General features: G+C 42.8%; 2 protein-coding genes across 5 annotated transcripts; both read right to left on the minus strand.

The window, feature by feature from the left end:
* Positions 1-403: 403 nt before the first annotated feature.
* LOC123055378 (protein CROWDED NUCLEI 4-like) lies at positions 404-7008 on the minus strand. Its single transcript, XM_044479374.1, has 4 exons — positions 6381-7008; positions 6000-6266; positions 5403-5454; positions 404-3827 (listed from the first exon to the last, which is right to left on the minus strand). Exon 4 carries the CDS (start codon positions 2318-2320, stop codon positions 500-502), a length of 1821 nt encoding a protein of 606 aa, XP_044335309.1. The 5' UTR covers positions 2321-3827; positions 5403-5454; positions 6000-6266; positions 6381-7008; the 3' UTR covers positions 404-499.
* A 3324-nt stretch (positions 7009-10332) lies between these two features.
* On the minus strand, positions 10333-15501 carry LOC123055379 (uncharacterized). Of its 4 annotated transcripts, none has more exons than XM_044479375.1 (12): positions 15290-15501; positions 14905-15069; positions 14359-14620; positions 13937-14171; positions 13713-13863; positions 13313-13597; positions 13121-13234; positions 12980-13041; positions 12127-12503; positions 11302-12020; positions 10976-11197; positions 10333-10884 (listed from the first exon to the last, which is right to left on the minus strand). In XM_044479375.1, the coding sequence occupies exons 2-12, from the start codon at positions 15004-15006 to the stop codon at positions 10720-10722; spliced, it is 2694 nt and encodes an 897-aa protein (XP_044335310.1). In that variant the 5' UTR covers positions 15007-15069; positions 15290-15501; the 3' UTR covers positions 10333-10719. The 4 variants fall into 4 exon arrangements, with proteins under 4 accessions (XP_044335310.1, XP_044335312.1, XP_044335311.1 ...); XM_044479377.1 differs by having other exon boundaries at positions 14905-15064; positions 15290-15445; XM_044479376.1 differs by having other exon boundaries at positions 14905-15085; positions 15290-15439.
* Positions 15502-18540: the final 3039 nt, after the last annotated feature.

Consider the following 18540-nt stretch of genomic DNA (forward strand, 5'->3'; position numbering starts at 1 on the left):
CGAAAACTGACAAATTCACGGAAACCAGAACAGAAACATACAAAATAGCTTATCTGAAACAAAAACAAAAAGAATCTCAGGCATACATACCAATTCAACTAACGTGATAGCTGAATGAAAGGGACGAATTTTTTTCTTTCTAAAAGGGGATATCCCCATGGATGTTTTGCATCAATCAATTTGTTGCACATAACCATATATACTTGCTACGAATAAATGATTTATCATTCATAGTCCCTGCACAAATTAAGTGCACAAATGTAAAAGTCCCTTATATACATGCTTGTATATGAAAAATTGTACCTAAATACGCTCACCATCGCCGGCCAGATTAGACAAAAGTATAACAAACATGTGGGTCGTCATACGAGCCGACTATAGGTAAGTGAATGGTCTCCGAGAATGAAAAATATCACAAATTGCTACAGATCAACCACATATTTCAGTCATCAACGACTCATCAAGTCATAAATTTGCTCCTCTTTTGCATATTAAATTACTACACAATATAAATACCGCAGCAAAGAGGTAGCATACAACCCTCGTCCTCATACTGCTCAAGATGGAATGGTGGCCTGAAGAACTTCCGCACGCCCTTCTTAAACCAATCCTCATCACAGTACCGGCGATTGAACATGGCAGTGGACAGAAGCCAAACGATGGTAATGAATTCACCACCACTGTTGAGCTGCCTAGCGTGGGAATCCCTACTGCAGTGGTGGGCCGCATAGCATAGCATCTCCACCCACACCCCAAGTAGCACCCGCCGCACCTCCGCCTTACCCCGCGCCACCACCCCCGCCTCGTCCCGCACCTCAGCCTCCACCTCGCACTGCGCCTCCGCCTCTAATAGCCGAACAGCAAGCCCCGCTCCACGGACTAAGGAAGGTGGAGGTCCGAAACGCAGCTCGTCGATTCTTCTGTCTAACTTTTTAATCATTCTGGCCAGGGCCAGGTTCTCCTCCCCTTTACCGTCAATCCGAAACCTTCTTTTGTCCAGCTCATCCCTTCTTCTATCCAGCTCCTCCCTTCTTCTATCTAGCTCCTCTAGCTTTTTCATTGTTTTTTTCAGCTCGTCCAGCACCCTCCCTTCATCGTAAGCCCTATCTATTCTGCTCAGCCCCTCCCTTCTTATGTCCAGATCCTCTCTTCTTCTATCCAGCTCCTCCCTTCTTTTGTCTAGCCCCTCTAGAGTTTTCATTGTCATGTCCAGCTCCCACCCTCCTCCGTAAAGCCTAACTATTCTGTCCAGCACCTCCCTTCTTCTGTCCAGCACCTCCCTTCTTCTATCCAGCACCTCCAGCTTCTCCCTTGTCGTGCCCACCTCAAACCTTAAATCGTCCAGCTCCTCCCTTCTTCTGTTCAGCTCCTCCCAATCTATGTCTAGCTCCTCCCAACTTATGTCCAGCTCCTTTATACCCTTCAGTTCTGCTTCACGTTGCAAAGTCAGCCTTCTTCTGTACAGCTCCTCCATTCTCCTGTCCAGCTCCTCTAGCTTTTCCATTGTTCTGTTCAGTTCCCCTCGCTCCCTCCCTCCACCGTAATCCCGAACCATTCTCTCCAGCCCCGTCCTTGTTCTATCTAGCTCCTCCCTTCTTCTGTTCAGCACCTCCATCTTCTCTCTTGTCCCGGCCACCTCAAACCTTGAATTGACCAGCTCCTCCCTCCTTATATTCAGCTCCTCCCTCCTTATATTCAGCTCCTCCCAACTTCTGTCCAACTTCTCCTTTGTACCGGGCAGCTCTGCTTCATATAGCAAATCCAGCCCTATTCTGTCCAGATCCTCACTTTTTTTGTCGAGCTCCTCTAGCTTTTCCATTGTTATGTTCGGCTTCTCCAGCTCCCTCTCTCTACCGTACGCCTTAACCATTCTGTACAGCCCCACCATAGTTCTGTCTAGCCCCTCCCTTCTTCTGTCTAGCTCTTCCCTTCTCCTGTCTAGCACCTCCAGCTTCTCCCTTGTAGTGCCCACCTCTAAAACGCCCACCTCAAACCTTATATTGTCCAACTCCTCCCTCCTTCTGTCCAGCTCCTCCCAATTTCTGTCCAACTCCTCCCTTGTACCGCTCAGTTCCGCTTCACGCTGCAAAGCCGGCCTTGTTCTGTCTAGTTCCTTCCTTCTTCCATCTAGATCCTCCCTTATTATGTCCAGATCCTCACTTATTATGACCAACTTCCACTTTGCTTTGAGTAGCTCGCCCATGTCCGTTCTTTTGTCCAGATCCATCATTTTTTTTTGTTCTGTCCAGCCCCCACTTTCTGCTAATCCGTTCCCTGTCAGAAAAATCAAGCCCCACATATGCTGCTTCAGTATTGGCATACAATCCGTGGCAAACAGGGCTAGGCAGCATGTAGGGACGTTCAACAAGGAGAAATGTCATGTAGTTAGACAATTTCTTGATTGCCTCCACAACATAACTATGCTCTTCCTCACGAGATGACCATGAGAAGAATATTTCAGTGGCAAAGTACCAGGAAATGATTTTTTCATCAAAATCAATGCCCGCGTGTGAGGTGGGATCCTTGAAGAATCCGCTCCATGCATTCAGGGCACACTGACCATTGTAACTCCTCATGATATCCTCTTTTCCTTCACATTTCTCCACCATTCTTTCTACCACTTCCAACACCAACTTCTTAGTACCATTTGAAATGATAGGTAGGGAGTGGTACACCTTCCATAAATCTTTGCGTCTCAAGCTCTGCACGCAGCCTCCACTCCCGAGAGATGAGTAATGTAACTCCAGGTGTCCAATGGAACCTGACCATCTTCTATTTCTTTCTGCAGCCTTGAAACGCCGCCGAACAGATACGACTATCCTGTGAAGCCGATGCCATCTTCTAGCATGCAACAATGCGCATGTCCATGTTGATCCCATTGCCTTCCACACAGCTGTCATCTCTAGGAGGATAGCCCCAGCTATTAAGATGTATGTGACAATGGCATCAACTCTGTTGAAGTCATTTTTTCCAATGCTTGATTGAAATAAGAAGAAAGTGGTGATGCTGGCAATTGATGAAACGGCACGGATGAAGCATCCATACCATGTGAAGACCACCACTGCCTTGGTATATAGGAAATCATACATCAAGGAGAGTTGCATCTCAACCAACTCGAACATTTCGCCCTTCTTATAGAATAGCTCTATGGCTTCACTCTGGAATGCAGATGGCCAGAACTTATAGTCCACAAACTGAGCCATGCAAATGGGTAGAAGGTCATGAGCCCCCTGCAGAACCCTTTCAATATCAAAATTATCCCCTTGGCCCCACCGTGGTCTCTGTCCTTGTTTAGCCTCACTCAACTTCCTGCTGTCAAGGAACTTCCTCATGTTATCCAGGCTGGAAGACTTAAGTGCCCATACTCTCTCCCCATACTTGAGAACACCGCTGACAAATATCAGCGCTGCGCCTGTGACCAAGGTCCAGCTGCCAGCAACATACTTGTAGAGGACATAAGCCACTCCCACCGTCTGCATGACAAAAGAGAGCAGGTGGCGTGGCCAGAGCTGGCTGTCTTCTATGGAGTAGGCGGTGATGTTGTCCTGGCCACCGAGATGCACCAGCAAGAAGGGTGCCCAGAACGCCATGAGCTGTTGGTGCCCGTGGGACTTGCCATAGAAGGACATGTGGCCAAGGATGTATATCGCTATGGAGTCCGCCAGCAGGTATGCCAGCCAGAGGAGGGTCCTTGGGACGATGGAGATGTTCCGCCGTCGCATCCTGGCAAACATGAGCAGGAACACTTGCAGCATGAAGCTAACAAGCACTAGGATTTGGACCTCCCAATCGTTCCATAGGCGCACCACTCCAGCCATCAGTGACCACTGAATGCACACGAGTATAATCATATTACAAACAAATAAGTAGAAGTGCATACATATATTTAATTCAAAAGAAATACACCCCACGGTGATAATATTAGAGCCAGCATGACAGTTGTTGAATTGGACTAGTAAATTGCCCATATACTAAGGGAATGTACATGTATATCAGATTGGCTACCATGATGGTCGTTAGGGAATCTATTTAGAACTAATTAGTGGGAACATACGGTTTCAGCTAATTGATTACTCGTGTGCATACTCCGGGTTTAAAAGTTTTCCTATATCTACACTGTCTGTATGCAGCCAACTTTTTTATAATTTTATTTACACTTTTCCTATAGAAAATTATGCATGACAAGTTTCAAAAAATTAAAAAGAAATCATAGCATTAAAATATGTTAGAATATGTATGCTTGCTAAAAATGATGTAAATATTTGTAGCAAAAAAAGGACGAAGCTCATCTTTGCACATGCATATATGTATGTATATTATACGGACTGAAATGAGTAAACCACAGTAAAATATATTATACGGACTGAAATGAGTAAACCACAGTTAAAACATATATTTATGAGCGGAGGGAGTATGTTCTATCAGGGTAACACTTTGAAGTTTTGAGAATTCTACATGATCTAGAGGCTCAAACATCAATTATATCATTTAAATCCTCTCCTACTGTTTAGGGGTCAAAAAAATATACCGGTTAAATAAAAGTGGCACTCCCTGTGTTGTATCTCATATCATAGGTAGCATAGTGTGCAACGGAGGGTATGCACATAATCCGTAAGTATAAAAGACCACCTAGGCAGTATATCTACTACCCACTCCGTCCCATAAAATAAGATTGCAAAACGATCTAATATTATGGGATGGAGGGGGTACTTTCTTAAATTTGGTATGTGTAGTTGTTTAGATATACTCCTGTCTAAGTGGTGCAAGCATGAGGGCATAAGTACATATCTAGAACATGCTAAAAAATATGGGCTCACTTGCAACTTCTTTATGTAGCCTAGAAGGGACCATATTCTAATTAGTAGAGTATAATCAAAAGTCATAAAGGAGTTTATGAAATTCATTTCCAAATATACTGTTTTTCTTATATAATTGCAATAATTCTTATGGTAATCTAGAGTTCTAGCCAACCTAGTGACACAGTTAATGTTGACCTGCCAAACAAACGACCTAGACAATTTCTCACTGACATTTTAAATCTCTATTAAAGGTAGGTGCAAATGATGACACATGAGAGTGGCATACCACCCTACTACATATTTCTTAGGAACAATCTAATCATGTGAGTCACTTGTGCTTGTCCGATATGCTAAGCTTCAACCAAGTTAGGATAATAAGGGCTCCACTTATAATACATTTTCCCAAGACAGAAATTTCAGGAAGGTATGAGGCATATCCCTTATGTTCTACAATTCTATATTATTAGCAGATGCAGAAAATGCCCTACTACTATATTTTTCAGTATATTTTTTATCCAAGACAAAGGGGACACAGTTTGCTGTTTTGTAAAGCACTGAAATTGCAGCTGATGTAGATCATAAAAACATGTAAAAGAGATTCACCTCAATGGCAGAAGACACGAGGGAGATTTATTGCAAAACAGCAGCAGGAGTCCTGAGAAGATAAACTAGTTAAGCAAAATGGAATGACACATGATTGAATGGTGGCCTGAAGTGCTGGAAGGCACGCTTTGTATGATTTCTTATTTTGCTTTTGCTGCTGCAGAACCTTTGAAAGACAAAACCCATTCTGCTCCAAGCAAGGCATAATTTTAGTTCTGAAAGAAAGGTATATATTCCCCTAAAAAAGAAGAAGCAGGGCATAATTCGTAGATTGCATCACAATCAAGTTCGCAGGACCCAGGTTATACCCTACGGGCCTAGCTTTGGCTTTTCTGATGTTATTATCTCTGAGATGCATCTTTTACATTGGTAACATATATTTTTGACTCACGCAAGTTTTCTCATCTATAGAAGCAAAAAATTTACAGTCATGGCATAATTTTCCTGTTTTGGTAGAGGCATTTGGTTCTGAGACACTGACTTACAGAAACTTTTTCACAATGATAAATTTTCAGATATCCTGACTTGGGACAGCCGTGTTTTGTTTTCCTCAACACAGAACATGCTATAGCTAGGACGAGTAAAGTTCATGCATACCTAAAGAACCCGCAGCAGATAATAGATGAGCAATTGCGAATCAGATGGAGCTGCCTTTCCTTCATCCATGAACCACTCTCCAAGCAAGCTACTTTATCATTCAGGGCAAGGTACTCGGAGGGCCATCCAACAGGGATTACAAGTGCATCACAGCTTTGAGCATTCACACTGTCAAATGACGTGTTCAACGAGGTTTCTCTCTGTAAGCTTGGCACCTTCAAAATAATGAATGGCAGTCCATATAACCTCGTAATCCTCCATTTAATCCTATTACAAGTGTGATTAGAAAAAAAAGGCTCAGACAGAGCTTATGAAAACTGAGAAATATTACAGCTAGAATATGAATTAAAATTCACCGGGGCAAAGTTTCTCAGACCATACCCAGCAAAGGGACAACATTATTTCGTTGGGTCCTGCTATGTACAGAGCCTCCCAAGTGCTTTCATGGATAGGGTGATGAATTCAGGATGATCATCATAAGCTGCTCCCGTGACAAGATCAATGGCAGGATATGATGCGCATGCACGGCTGCAGACTACTCTCGCAGCCCCCAGAATAAACTGTCCAACACAAAATGATGCCATAGACTTCTTAGCATCAGAGGACTTGGTAACTAAGTCAAGCACTTTTTCATTCATTGTGACTTATTCGGGTGCACGGCCTCCAGGGTCTCATTACCAATCCATCATATTCAGCAGCATCAACCTCAGCACGTGAATCACTAAGTGCAGAGTTATATTCAGCAGCATCAACCTCAGCAAATGAATCACTAAGTGCAGAGTTATGACATTTCAACTCCAGCGTATGTCTGCAAGTTGTATCCACAAGACAAGATCAGTGCAGAGTTCATAATTATGGTGGTAAGACTCAAGGTACCATCATACTCCTAGAAAGAACCACAAACATGGCTGGTTTCTTACAACTGAGCATTCCACATAAATAAGATTCCACGCATATTGAAGATTATGTAAGAGAAGCAGAACTGAAGGAAGAATTGTATTACAATACAAGGACCTCTGAAGCCAAGTACTCCCTCCGTTCCAAATTACTCGCCGTGCTTTTAGTTTGAACTAAAAGCACGACGAGTAATTTGGAACGGAGGGAGTATTTATGAAGGAAAATGCCGAGAAAATAAGCGCACGAAAGCTTGGAAAATGTGAAAGCCAGACAAGCAGTTACAAAGATGTAACTGCGGCCATACTTTTTAGCGCTGTTCAAGATGTATTGATGAGTAGGAAGTACTACATTTAAATGGCGAGCCTTAACATGCCAAAATTGATCAGATACCACCAGCTGTCAAAACTGATCAAGGCGCCTTACCATGTCAATTGCATATTTGGAACTCATATGGACCAGTGCCTAAACAATTGAAACAAGGATCAGACTTCTAAGGTACATTACACTCCACGGTTCTTTTTGCATTATGACAGAAGCTACCAAAATCATCCATTTCACAACTGCTAAATTACTTATTTGAGCTTTTGGTTATATTGTATTCTTGACAAAGAGTAGTAGATTAACACAAGAACAACTACTCCCTCCGATCCGTATTAATTGTTGCTGATTTCGTACAACAACTAATATGGATCGGAGGGAGTACTAAGATTCATTCCCAACTCAAGAACAGTCAATCAACATTGCACTCAATTTATTTATTTTCTGGTGGATAAAAGAAGTACAAAAAAGGGGGTTCATATATATGAGGAGACATAGTGAATTTGTTTTATTTATTTTTTGTCTTTCTCAGCATATGTCCTGCTTTATGCCCTTATTCATGTGAGGTATAACACCCCCCTCTACTGCAATGTCTATTCACAATTCTTTCTGGAGACAAACGTAAGTTTCAAGCACTCATTCAAGACTGAAAAGGCAAAGGGATTTCGTATCTTGATTTGTGCAGCTGATAGAAGAGCAGGTCCAGCTCTTTCCTTTGGCTTTGGGCCATCTTGTAGCTTTCCTGTGAACAAAGCAAGAAGGCGGAGCCGCCTTGTGCTCTACTACACTGGCAATTTGGCATCCTTCAAAGCGACACGGAATATAAGCTATGTCAATGTTATTTCATCATCTGAGCTAGAGCTAACCTCACATGCCTTTGGCCTTGGCTTCAACTGCATCCTCACTTTGTGATGTACCATCTGAAAGAACAAGATAGGCCGTAAGATTGTATGGAACACGAGAAAATGGAGACTGACGTGACAGTGAATTCTTCGAATTCGCAACAGAGACATTCAACATGGCCTTCGTAGAATCAATCACCATACAAGTAAATTGCAATTTACAATCAGTATCTACCCATATAGTACTTGGTGTTACAGCCTACTGGAGTACTGGTTATTGATCAGACATTGTTTGTCTGAGGTGACTTTTCAAGATATTCATTCAGAGCAAGTGCAAGTCTGGATGAGAGTGGGGAAAAGGAATAAGGACGTAGGGAAACGCTTACAAATCGGTGGAAACATTAAAAATCGGCGATGTGGGCCTAAAAGAGCTTCAGTAGCATCAATCTCACTCCCAACTGAAGCAGCCGGCGTCTGTTTCCGCTCCGCCGCGCGTCCGGCTTCCGGCCGTCTTCGCCGGCGTGGGGAACGACCGGGACGCGCACGCTCATCCTCCTCCCACGGTGGCCGGCGGCGGTCCCCTGCTCGTCGGCCTCGAACCGATCCCACACTCCGCGCGGGATGGCGCGACCTAAGTCCATCCAGCGCAAGATCGGAAGGGTGAGGCAGAGAGCCGCTACATTTCGGTGGAACGGCAGGCGGCGGAGGAGGCTGCGCTCCGGCCGGCCGCCCGGCGTGGGGAGAAAGATGCAGCGGCGGTCGATGAGAACAGAGGAGACGAGAAGGGCCCATATCCTTTCCCTTTTTTTTTGAGCGTAGCCCATCTCCTTCCTATGCCCAATAGAGGCCGGGCCAGGCCCTCTCAAATGCCGGCCCAAGTTATGCGAAGAGCGGCACCGGAAAGCGGAAAGAAAAAAAATGTAGAGTACGGTCTCTCTTCTCCGACGGTCCAAAGCCTCCGCTCCGACCACGGCGGCCGCCGAGCACCAGCCTCGCCGCGGACTCCGCCGGAGAGAGCCGGGGATCGCCACCGCCTCAACCGTCGGTGTATTTTCCGGATGTTCGGGCTCATCGCGCAGGGCGTCTACGTACGGCGCGCACATCTTCGTTCCCGATCCTCTAGAAACTCCCCTCCCCTCGTCCGCGGTTCCCGACGGGATTTCGGCGGCTGAATAGCGTGCGTGCGGGGCGCAGGTACGGTGGTCGAGAGCGCGATGGCGCAGCAGTCTCTGCAGGTGAAGAAGAAGCTCGTTGCCCTCTCGCGAGTCGGCGGCACGTGAGCCTCGCCCAGGCCCAGCTCCTCCTCTCATGTCTCGCCGGCGATCGCCTCCTCCCGGCCGCCCGCGCCCGCGCCCTAGTGAACGATGCTCCCCGGACCTCTTCCTCGCCAACCTCCTCCTGCGTGTGGCTGCTCTGAGCTCCTCCTCCTCTGGGACGTACGCCCGCCACCTGTTCGTTCGACCTGATGCCGCAACGGAGCCTACTCTCCTCTCCATTTACGCGCAGCACTGCCGTCAGGTAGACTCCAGTGCCCTCTCCGTGGCCTTCCAGAGTGCCTCCTGCGGCGAGGCACCCAATGAGTTCCTGCTCACCACGGTGCTGAGGGCCTGCGTGCAGTGGAGGGCGGTCGTGTCGTGAACGTGAATCACTTACTGCCAAACAAAGCTGTTTAAGTGAGATCAAAATTAATATGGTACGGAAGAGGTTGTATTATGGATCCCATGGCTACCAACTTCCTGCCATGCCGCGTGTTCTAAGCCTATGGCAACTTTATGGTAATTATTTCATTAATCACAGCCTCGTCTTTCTGCCATAGTACATTTAATTCCAGCTATATTTGAAAGTCTATGATGGTGCATGCATGCTTCAAGTTCCACCTATAGAATTGACGGTACAATGTGTTTTTATTGTGATAAATAAACAATACGCTATTAATATCTGTTACTGATCAGTCAAAAAATATAATTAGAAAGCTACCATAAGACGCATTAATGAGGTCAGACCATGTCAATGAGATCGGTCTTGTAAGCTTGAGCCAACTGAAATCTGAGCTTCAATTCAAGACGTGGCTTCAATACTCTGTCTTGATGCTCAGATTTCCTTGATGGAGGCACCTAAGCTAGATAACATAGACTTATATACAATGAAGTCAATTCTCCACTGGCCCATGGAATACACAGCATCAACCTTGTACGATTTCAAAAACTGGGAGTCTCCTTGTGACCAAAAGAAACTGCCCATACATGCAATTATTTCTTATCAAGGAGATGCACACATGTGGCATACTCGTGATTCTCATTTCTAGATCCATTTAGACAGAAAATTGTTACCCATTAATTATTATTACACACAGGAATGATACGGTGGAACCGGCTGGTGTCATGGTACTGGTAAGTTCTTAGGGATGTACATGAATTGAATTGACAATCAGTATGCTAAAGCATTAACTCCTAGCTTATATGCGCATAACTTCCTTTGTTTAGTCGTCAACATGCTTCTAAGCCTTTTGTCATCCTTGGGGTATGGCATACTTCAGCATTCAGTGGTACTACATTTGCTAGCATTTCAGTGATGCATGCTGCCAAGACAATCTTCAGTATTGTCTTGCCGAAATCTTTCAGCTGTAGTATATACCGCTATAATTGCTTGTCCACTCTCCCATTTTAGATGTGCGTGTCTAGTCTCGCCTTTTTTGATCTGGACTCCAATGCAGCATTCTCTTTTGAGTCTAACCATTCCGTATTGCTGAATATCTCTTGAACCTCTTCAAATGCTTCAACTGGTAGGTTCTCCTTGGTCACCTCCATGGCCATTTCTGAAAACATTACCTTTTGTCCACAAATGACAAACATTACTTAGTTTATGCACAATTTTGTAAGAAAAATAAGCTGGCTGTGATGGCAATTAGGATTACATTACCTCGACTTTGAAATTCTCCGGGAATCGATCTTTAGCATCCCACATCATATCTATTTCATCACGGTCTAGCACTAGAATGTCAGATCTGATAAATGATGTATTGAACATGAGTCGGAACATTATCTCTTCTCGTTCTTTCTCAGCATCCATGCTGGTGCATTCAAGGACAACATCGCCTTGAATATGGCAGTGCACGTCAATCTTGATCCCGTCATCCTCTCCCTTAGTAACATGAAAATAAAATATAATGAGAACAGAATGTTAGTAACAAATTCCAACAGTTGATGGATTTGTATGTTCTTGAAACATTAACATTTTTAACTTGCCTGCTTGTAAAGCCTAACATATTTCTTTGCTGTAGAAAAAACCACCTTGGGATTGTTTTCTGTACCAGACAGAGGATCATGCCCATAAATTCGGAAGATTGGGCTGCATCCAGACTCCCCGTTGAAGTCCGGAATGCTTATTAGTAATACATTGTCTAAGGTAAGTGGTCGATCGCCTGGTAGCCAGCTTGAACGTAAGTTGATATTGCTATGAGATATATATTGCAGGTATCTTATCTGAGAAGGCATGGGATTTATCGGTGAGAGCAACTGGATAAGCTCACGAGGTGCTTGCTTGTAGACCATCTCTAGCATCTTCTGCTCATCAGTGAACTTCTTTTGACACAGCAACAGTCCTGCTAACATGAACGCAAGTACAGACCAGCCGCCTCGCTCGCAATGCATTATCATGACATTGTCCTGGCCCACAGAGAGCCAACTGTCTGCTGACTTGAGGAAATGGTAGATCATCTCCATCGTGAGGATTGGACACCCCTCATATTGCCTCGGGTACTCCATCACAGTCATGTCATAGCTGTTCAAGATTTTGGCCAGCAGGCTCTGGCTCTGGCTCCATCTCCGTCCCTCCCGGAAGTTCGAGACCAGGAAGTGCGCGTTAGCAAAGTTGCTCTTGAGGCGTGAGACGATGTCCTTGATGTAATGCTGCCGCTGGTACTTATCACCCGCGAAGACGTCAGTGGTGAAGCATGAATCGAGTACTGCAAATAAATACACAAAGCTAAGATATTCGTGGTGCATCCTTACAGTTTACATCAACAAAATTGTATGAAAGATGCCAAAGTTGAAAGGGAAATGTGATGCCACCATAGACACGATCGGTGATCTTGAGGAGCCCGTCATGTGACTTGCGGTGGACGACCGTTCGGAAGAGTGGTGGTGACATCTTAGAAATAACCATTGGATGTGGACACTGAGGTGATGTTGAAAATCCAATGGCACAGGCAGATGGAAACTGCGATAATGCAGCTTGACCGCTGCGCTGGGATGCATTGCGTCCAACCACAGGAGACTGACCACCAATTATCACCTTGTCCTTGAACATAACGCCACCAATTATCACCTTATCCTTGAACATAACGCCACTAGAATCTACTGCTTGTGGACGGCCAGAAAACGGAACTCGTGATGATCCCAATGCGTCCATATCAATTCCATGTTGACTTACAAGAATCTCCATGGCCCTGCGGGCAAAATTTACGGATAGTATGAACATCTTAGAAACTAGGAAGAGGTCAAAAAGTCAAGCTCGATAAAGTGAAATTTTGATAGAACATTCCGACATACGCTGTTGTCATCCAGTTTCTCATTCTGAGCAACATTTTCACATCCTAAGTATTTTACACCTAATACGTATGTCAGAACAGTATGAACTAATTGTCACACAACGGTTATCAAACTAGTGAAACGCTGCCCCCTCATTGTATACTAGTATTCCAGAAGTGGCAATGAGTGATAACCGATGTGTGAAATCGAGTTTGATAGCAGAACTTTTTAGCATAAGAACATCACATCACCAATTATCAACTTTGAATGTCAAGAACAGCGACAAGACAACATGTGTAAAACACAAGCTAGAACTTTAACTAGTATTTACCATTAAAAGTTTGGCAAAAAATATCTTCTGAAAATATAGCCAAGAACAAAAGAAAATATTTACCTAGATATAACCTGATAGGGCAGAGACTGCTCTTTTCCACTTAGCTTCATATGTTGACATATCTAGAACGTTGAACAAAGAAACAAGGTTACATTTGAGTTTATAGTTTTTCATGTCATGTATATTAGTTGCGGTGCATACCACATAAAGTTTTCTTGCCATTTTAGTGGGCTCATCCTTTGACTCCAGAATAAGTTTATGAAGTAGCTTCGCAGCCTCCACTTCAACATCCCGTGATGAAGCCAATTGTAAACTCTGTTTGCCATCAAAATAATATTAATCAAAAGGAAGAGAAATAAACAATAATTCAAGTAACACTTATAAGAGACAAACCAGTGTTGGGGAAGATGGTGGAGATGACGTTGCAGGTTGAACAACATTTGAAGTGGAACCAAGTGGCGGTGAAGGATCTAGTTCATAATAAGTAATCTTCTCAATAAAAGTTTCAGTCTTGTTAAGTTCATGTATGATATCCACCACACTTGGCCTTTTGTGTCTATCCATCTCCATGCAGCTCAGGGCAATCTCAATGCATCTCTTCACTTGTTGGCATTGTGCTTCTACCAGTTCGGGAGGACTCCATGTTGCTTGCAACCTTTTTCTCCAATTTCCTTGTACCTGTGTGATCGAAGTGTAAAAGCAAGCATTAAAACATACGCATGTAGAGCACACCAGAATATGGTTCAAAAATAAACATGAACCTTTTGTCCAATATAATAGATAGCTTTCTTACTTGATCAAGAAACTCTTGGTGGTGCATTTCAGCATGTCTGGTGTGGCCATTAGGCCCCACAATTATCTTGGTCATTACAACACCCAAGCTGAATATGTCGAACTTCTTCGAGACCACGTTGCCAAATAAGTATTCCGGTGGCATGTATCCACTGCATATGGCAACAAAAATATTAGAGATATATTTATTAGAAATGAGTTCATTTGCAGGAGGCATTCACTTACATAGTTCCTGCAATAGGACTTTGTGTCACCCTGCAGGTTTGTCGTCCGTCGTAGAACTTGGACAAACCAAAATCTGCAAGTTTTAGGGTCATGTTTTCATCTAGAAGCATGTTGTCTGGTTTTATGTCCAAATGGTAAAATGGTTCTTTGAATCCTTCATGAAGGTATTTTAAACCTTCACAAGCCCCTTTGATAATTTTGTAACGTGTTTGCCAATCAAGTCCATTGCATTCATCTGCAAATTTATTATAGAAAAAGATTGTCAGTGGAATCCAAATATAGATCACATTTTTCTTCGCATGCTTAATAAGTACTCCCTCCGTCCCAAAATAAGTGACTCAACTTTAGTACAAAGTTGAGTCACTTATTTTGGGACGGAGGGAGTACTATATAGTATACTTGAAGTGAAGCGGCCTTATTACCAGATAGATGGTTTTGAAGGCTTCCCTTGGGCATATACTCAAAGCAAAGTGCTTTATATGTTGTCTCAGCAAAAACAGTTCTCCCTTCGAAGTCCATATGCTGACGTTGTGTTTCATAGCAGTAACCAACTAACCGTACAATGTTTGGGTGGTTTAGCATCATAAGGTTATCAAACTCGTGTATGAATTGTTCATCGTCAATTGTTTGCATGTTGTTATGGAGCAGCTTCACAGCAATCTCTTGTCCGTTGTTGTACACACCCTACATACTCAAGATCACAAGATGTATTATCAGCACACGACATCAAATGGCAGCAGAAAAATAGGGGTGCAAATTGGTGGTCCTTGGGGCCGGGGACCTTCTATACACTCTTTTAGTTCAGTCAAATGAACTAAAATTCAAAATCACATCACTTCTGGAAACTAGTTCATTTGTTTGAAGTAAAAAGGGATGGAGAGTAACCATAGGATCACCAATTTGAACCTCAAGTATAAGTAGTATCAAGCTTTGTTTGATGGTTACAAACGAAATATCCTAAATCTTACCCTGTAAACTTTTCCATATGCACCTTGGCCAAGTAGTCGCTCCTCAGAGAAATTATCCGTGATTTTCTCTAATAATCTTATCGGTAGACTCGTTGGCTCCATGGCTTCACAGTGTGACCTTTCCCCAGAGTCGCTGCTGGTATAAATCTAGAACATACTCCTAAACTGGAGTAACAGTTAACTAATAAATGTTACGGATATGCGAGGTCAATCGAGTGCGAAGGTGCATAGTATAACGTAGTGCATCATGATGATGAAATAACAGGCATAAGATCTGGATCTGAGTGAGATCATCTGATGTATTAAGCTAGCTGCATCAGAACTAGCAATCCAGGCAGGTACCAAAAGAATAGCCACCGGAGAGAAGAAGGTAGCAAGTACTAACCTGTAGCTGGAGAAATGGAGGCCTTCGTGCAGCTGCAGCTACCGTGCTCCATGGCAGCCTCCCTCGACGAGACGCCATGTCTTCCTTTCCATGGGGTGGGGATGGAATGAATTGATCCAGCCAGGGGAGACGGTCGTCGGTGTGTGATGGACCCAACCAGACACATGATCAGTCGGTTCATTATTATTTTATGATGATTGCACGCAAGCGCCCACGTGATCAGTCAGTTCAATATTCTTATCGTATTTGAGAAAAAAAAATGTTCAGTGTTTTATGAGGGTTGGAACGTTGTGTTGGGTTTGGTGGGCGACGAGAAGACCAGCGACGAAGAGGACACCCCCGCCAGGAAGCTGCTGGCAAACCATTTTCCTAATGTGTGGGAGAGACATATGAAGTTGAATGTGAACTTAGTTGTACCTTTCATTTCTACTGCTTGACTGAAACTACAGCTTATTACGGTCCACCTAATCTCATTCCGAAGAGTGGTATACAAACAAGACACGAGTTGCATAAGAGCATCTTCAAACACAAACATCAAATATGGTCTCATCTCCAATCCAATGTTAATTAGTGGGTGAACTGTAACTACTCTGCTTAGCTTAGCTAAACTTTTAAGTGCATTTCTAACGGCACAGAGATTACTTACATCTAATCAGGTGTCAAGTAATGGGTACAAGTAGTAGTACTCTGCTTAGCTTAGCTGAGTGATTAGAGTGGTGAAAGTGAGCCTGGCTGCATGCCTGATGCTTTAATTATTCCTGCTGCTTTTGATGATGGTGGTCTCTGTTTCTGTAATCACTGTGACGGAGGCAGCGGCCTGGGCCTCGGTTTGCATTAAGTAGGAGAAAATTGTACATCAGCTTGCATAATGTGCAGGAGGAAATTAGACAACCCCCCCCCCCCCCCCCCCCCTCCCACGAGCGACCGAGGGGGAAAACCCTAGCTGCCAGAACTACGTTCCCTGCAACACTCCCCCCTACACACTGCCGGACATGGGCACGCACAACAGAGCCGAACGAGGTCCGCTTAAGATTAAGTTTACATTGCATGTAATAGTATGAATTTGAGATTTCTAATTTGAGATATCCGGCTGTGAAATCGATTATTTGAAGTATGACCGGTCACTGTTCATCAACACGCATGATAGCGTCCATGGACATTTAAAGGGTCGGATTCGTCAAGTCCGGAGTGTAGATGCTTTTATTTGCCTAAAAAAAATACTAGATCGAGGCATAAATATTTTGTAATTGTTTGTCGTGCTGCTAGGCAACGTCGAGAAAGACACTACCTCGCCGATCTAGCGGAAAGAAGAGTGCCCTTCACGTGCCTGCAATTTATTAACCTCGTATTAACTGCGAGATAATCAAGAAGCCGTGCGTCTTTCCACGCAGCATCGTCTTCGTATACTCGCTCCCTTTCTCTTTAGTCCGTATATAAGATTTGCTCAAAGTCAAGCTTTGTAGAGTTTGACTAACTTTATATTAAAAAATATAAACATTCACACTATGAAATTAATGTTATCAGATGCACCATGAAACGTATTTTCATACTATATAGTTTCAGTATTGTAGATGTTCATATTTTTTTTATATAAATTTGGTCAAACTTTGTGTAGTTGACTTTGACCAAATCTTAGCTAAATTTTTTTAAATAATACATTTTTAATTAATTTTCATAAATATTATGCTGGGTAAATTTTTTTCAAAAATAATACACCGTCGGCCCGCTGCAGGCCGACTGGGCCTAGTCGGCCCACAGCAGGCCGATTGGACTCCAGTCGGCCTACAGCTGGCCGACTAGCCCCTGTCGGCCCACTGTGGGCTGATTGGAGCTAATTAGCTCGCTGTGGGCTAAGTGTTTTTGCAAAAAAAGTAGGCATAAAAAATATGTTTAAAAAATATTAATTATGTAATTAAAAAATGTTAAACGTGTATAAAAAAATGTTCCTGATGTATACAAAAAATGTACAATATATATGCAAAAAAGTTGACATAAAAAATGTTTTAAAAAGTGTTAAGTATGTATTTAAAGTTGTTAAATGTGTGTATAAAAATGTTCCTTATTTATACAAAAAATATAGAATGTGTATGAAGAAAAGTTGACACAAAAAAATATGTTTGAAAAGTTGACATTTTTTCAAATACATGATTAAAAATTGTTAAATGTGTGTATAAAAAATGTTTCTTATCTATTCAAAAAATATAGAATGTGTATGAAAAAAAGTTGACACCAAAAAAATATGTTTGAAAAAAATGTTCCAGTTCCATACAAAAAGAGCAACCAATCATACTTAGGTTCATGATGCTTCCATACCGGATCCGGAGCTGGAACATTTTTTATACACGTTTAACCTTACATTCCAATACATGAAACATTTTTGTGTACTCGTTTAACATTTTTTCATATACATGATTAACATTCTTTTTCAAACATATTTTTTTGGTGTCAACTTTTTTTCATACACATTCTATATTTTTTGTATAGATAAGGAACATTTTTTCAAATACATGATTAACACTTTTTTTCAAACATATTTTTTTGTGTCAACTTTTTTTCATACACATTCTATATTTTTATATAAATAAGGAACATTTTTATACAGACATTTAACAATTTTTAAATACATGCTTAACACTTTTTAAAACATATTTTTTATGTCAACTTTTTTGCATATATATTGTACATTTTTTGTATACATCAGGAACATTTTTTTATACACGTTTAACTTTTTTAATTACTTAATTAATATTTTTTTAAACATATATTTTTTATGCCTACTTTTTTTGCAAAAACAATTAGCCCACAGCGAGCCAATTAGCTCCAGTCGGCCTACAGCTGGCCGACAGGACCCAATCAGCCCACAGTGGGCCGACAGGGGCCAGTCGGCCAGTTGTAGGCTGACTGGAGTCCAATCGGCCTGCTGTGGGCCGACTAGGCCCAGTCGGCCTGCAGCGGGCCGACGGTGTATTATTTTTGAAATTTTTTATCCAGCGTAATATTTATAAAAATTAATTAAAAATGTATTATTAAAAAAATAGCCAAATCTTATATGCAGAATAAAAAGAAACGGAGAAAACTGTTGGAGATTCCCTTTGGCATCTCAATGGACATCCACACGCGAGCTCGTCAGTCGCTACCAACCCTATGGCCAACTCCACCGCGCGACCCCATCTTGTCCGCCCCCGTCCGTTTGGGGTAAAACGGACAAACCAGACGGCCCGCGCGCGGGCGCAAACGGACTTTTGTCCGTT

This window comes from Triticum aestivum, chromosome 2D (assembly GCF_018294505.1).
Source record: "Triticum aestivum cultivar Chinese Spring chromosome 2D, IWGSC CS RefSeq v2.1, whole genome shotgun sequence".
Lineage (NCBI taxonomy): Eukaryota > Viridiplantae > Streptophyta > Magnoliopsida > Poales > Poaceae > Triticum > Triticum aestivum.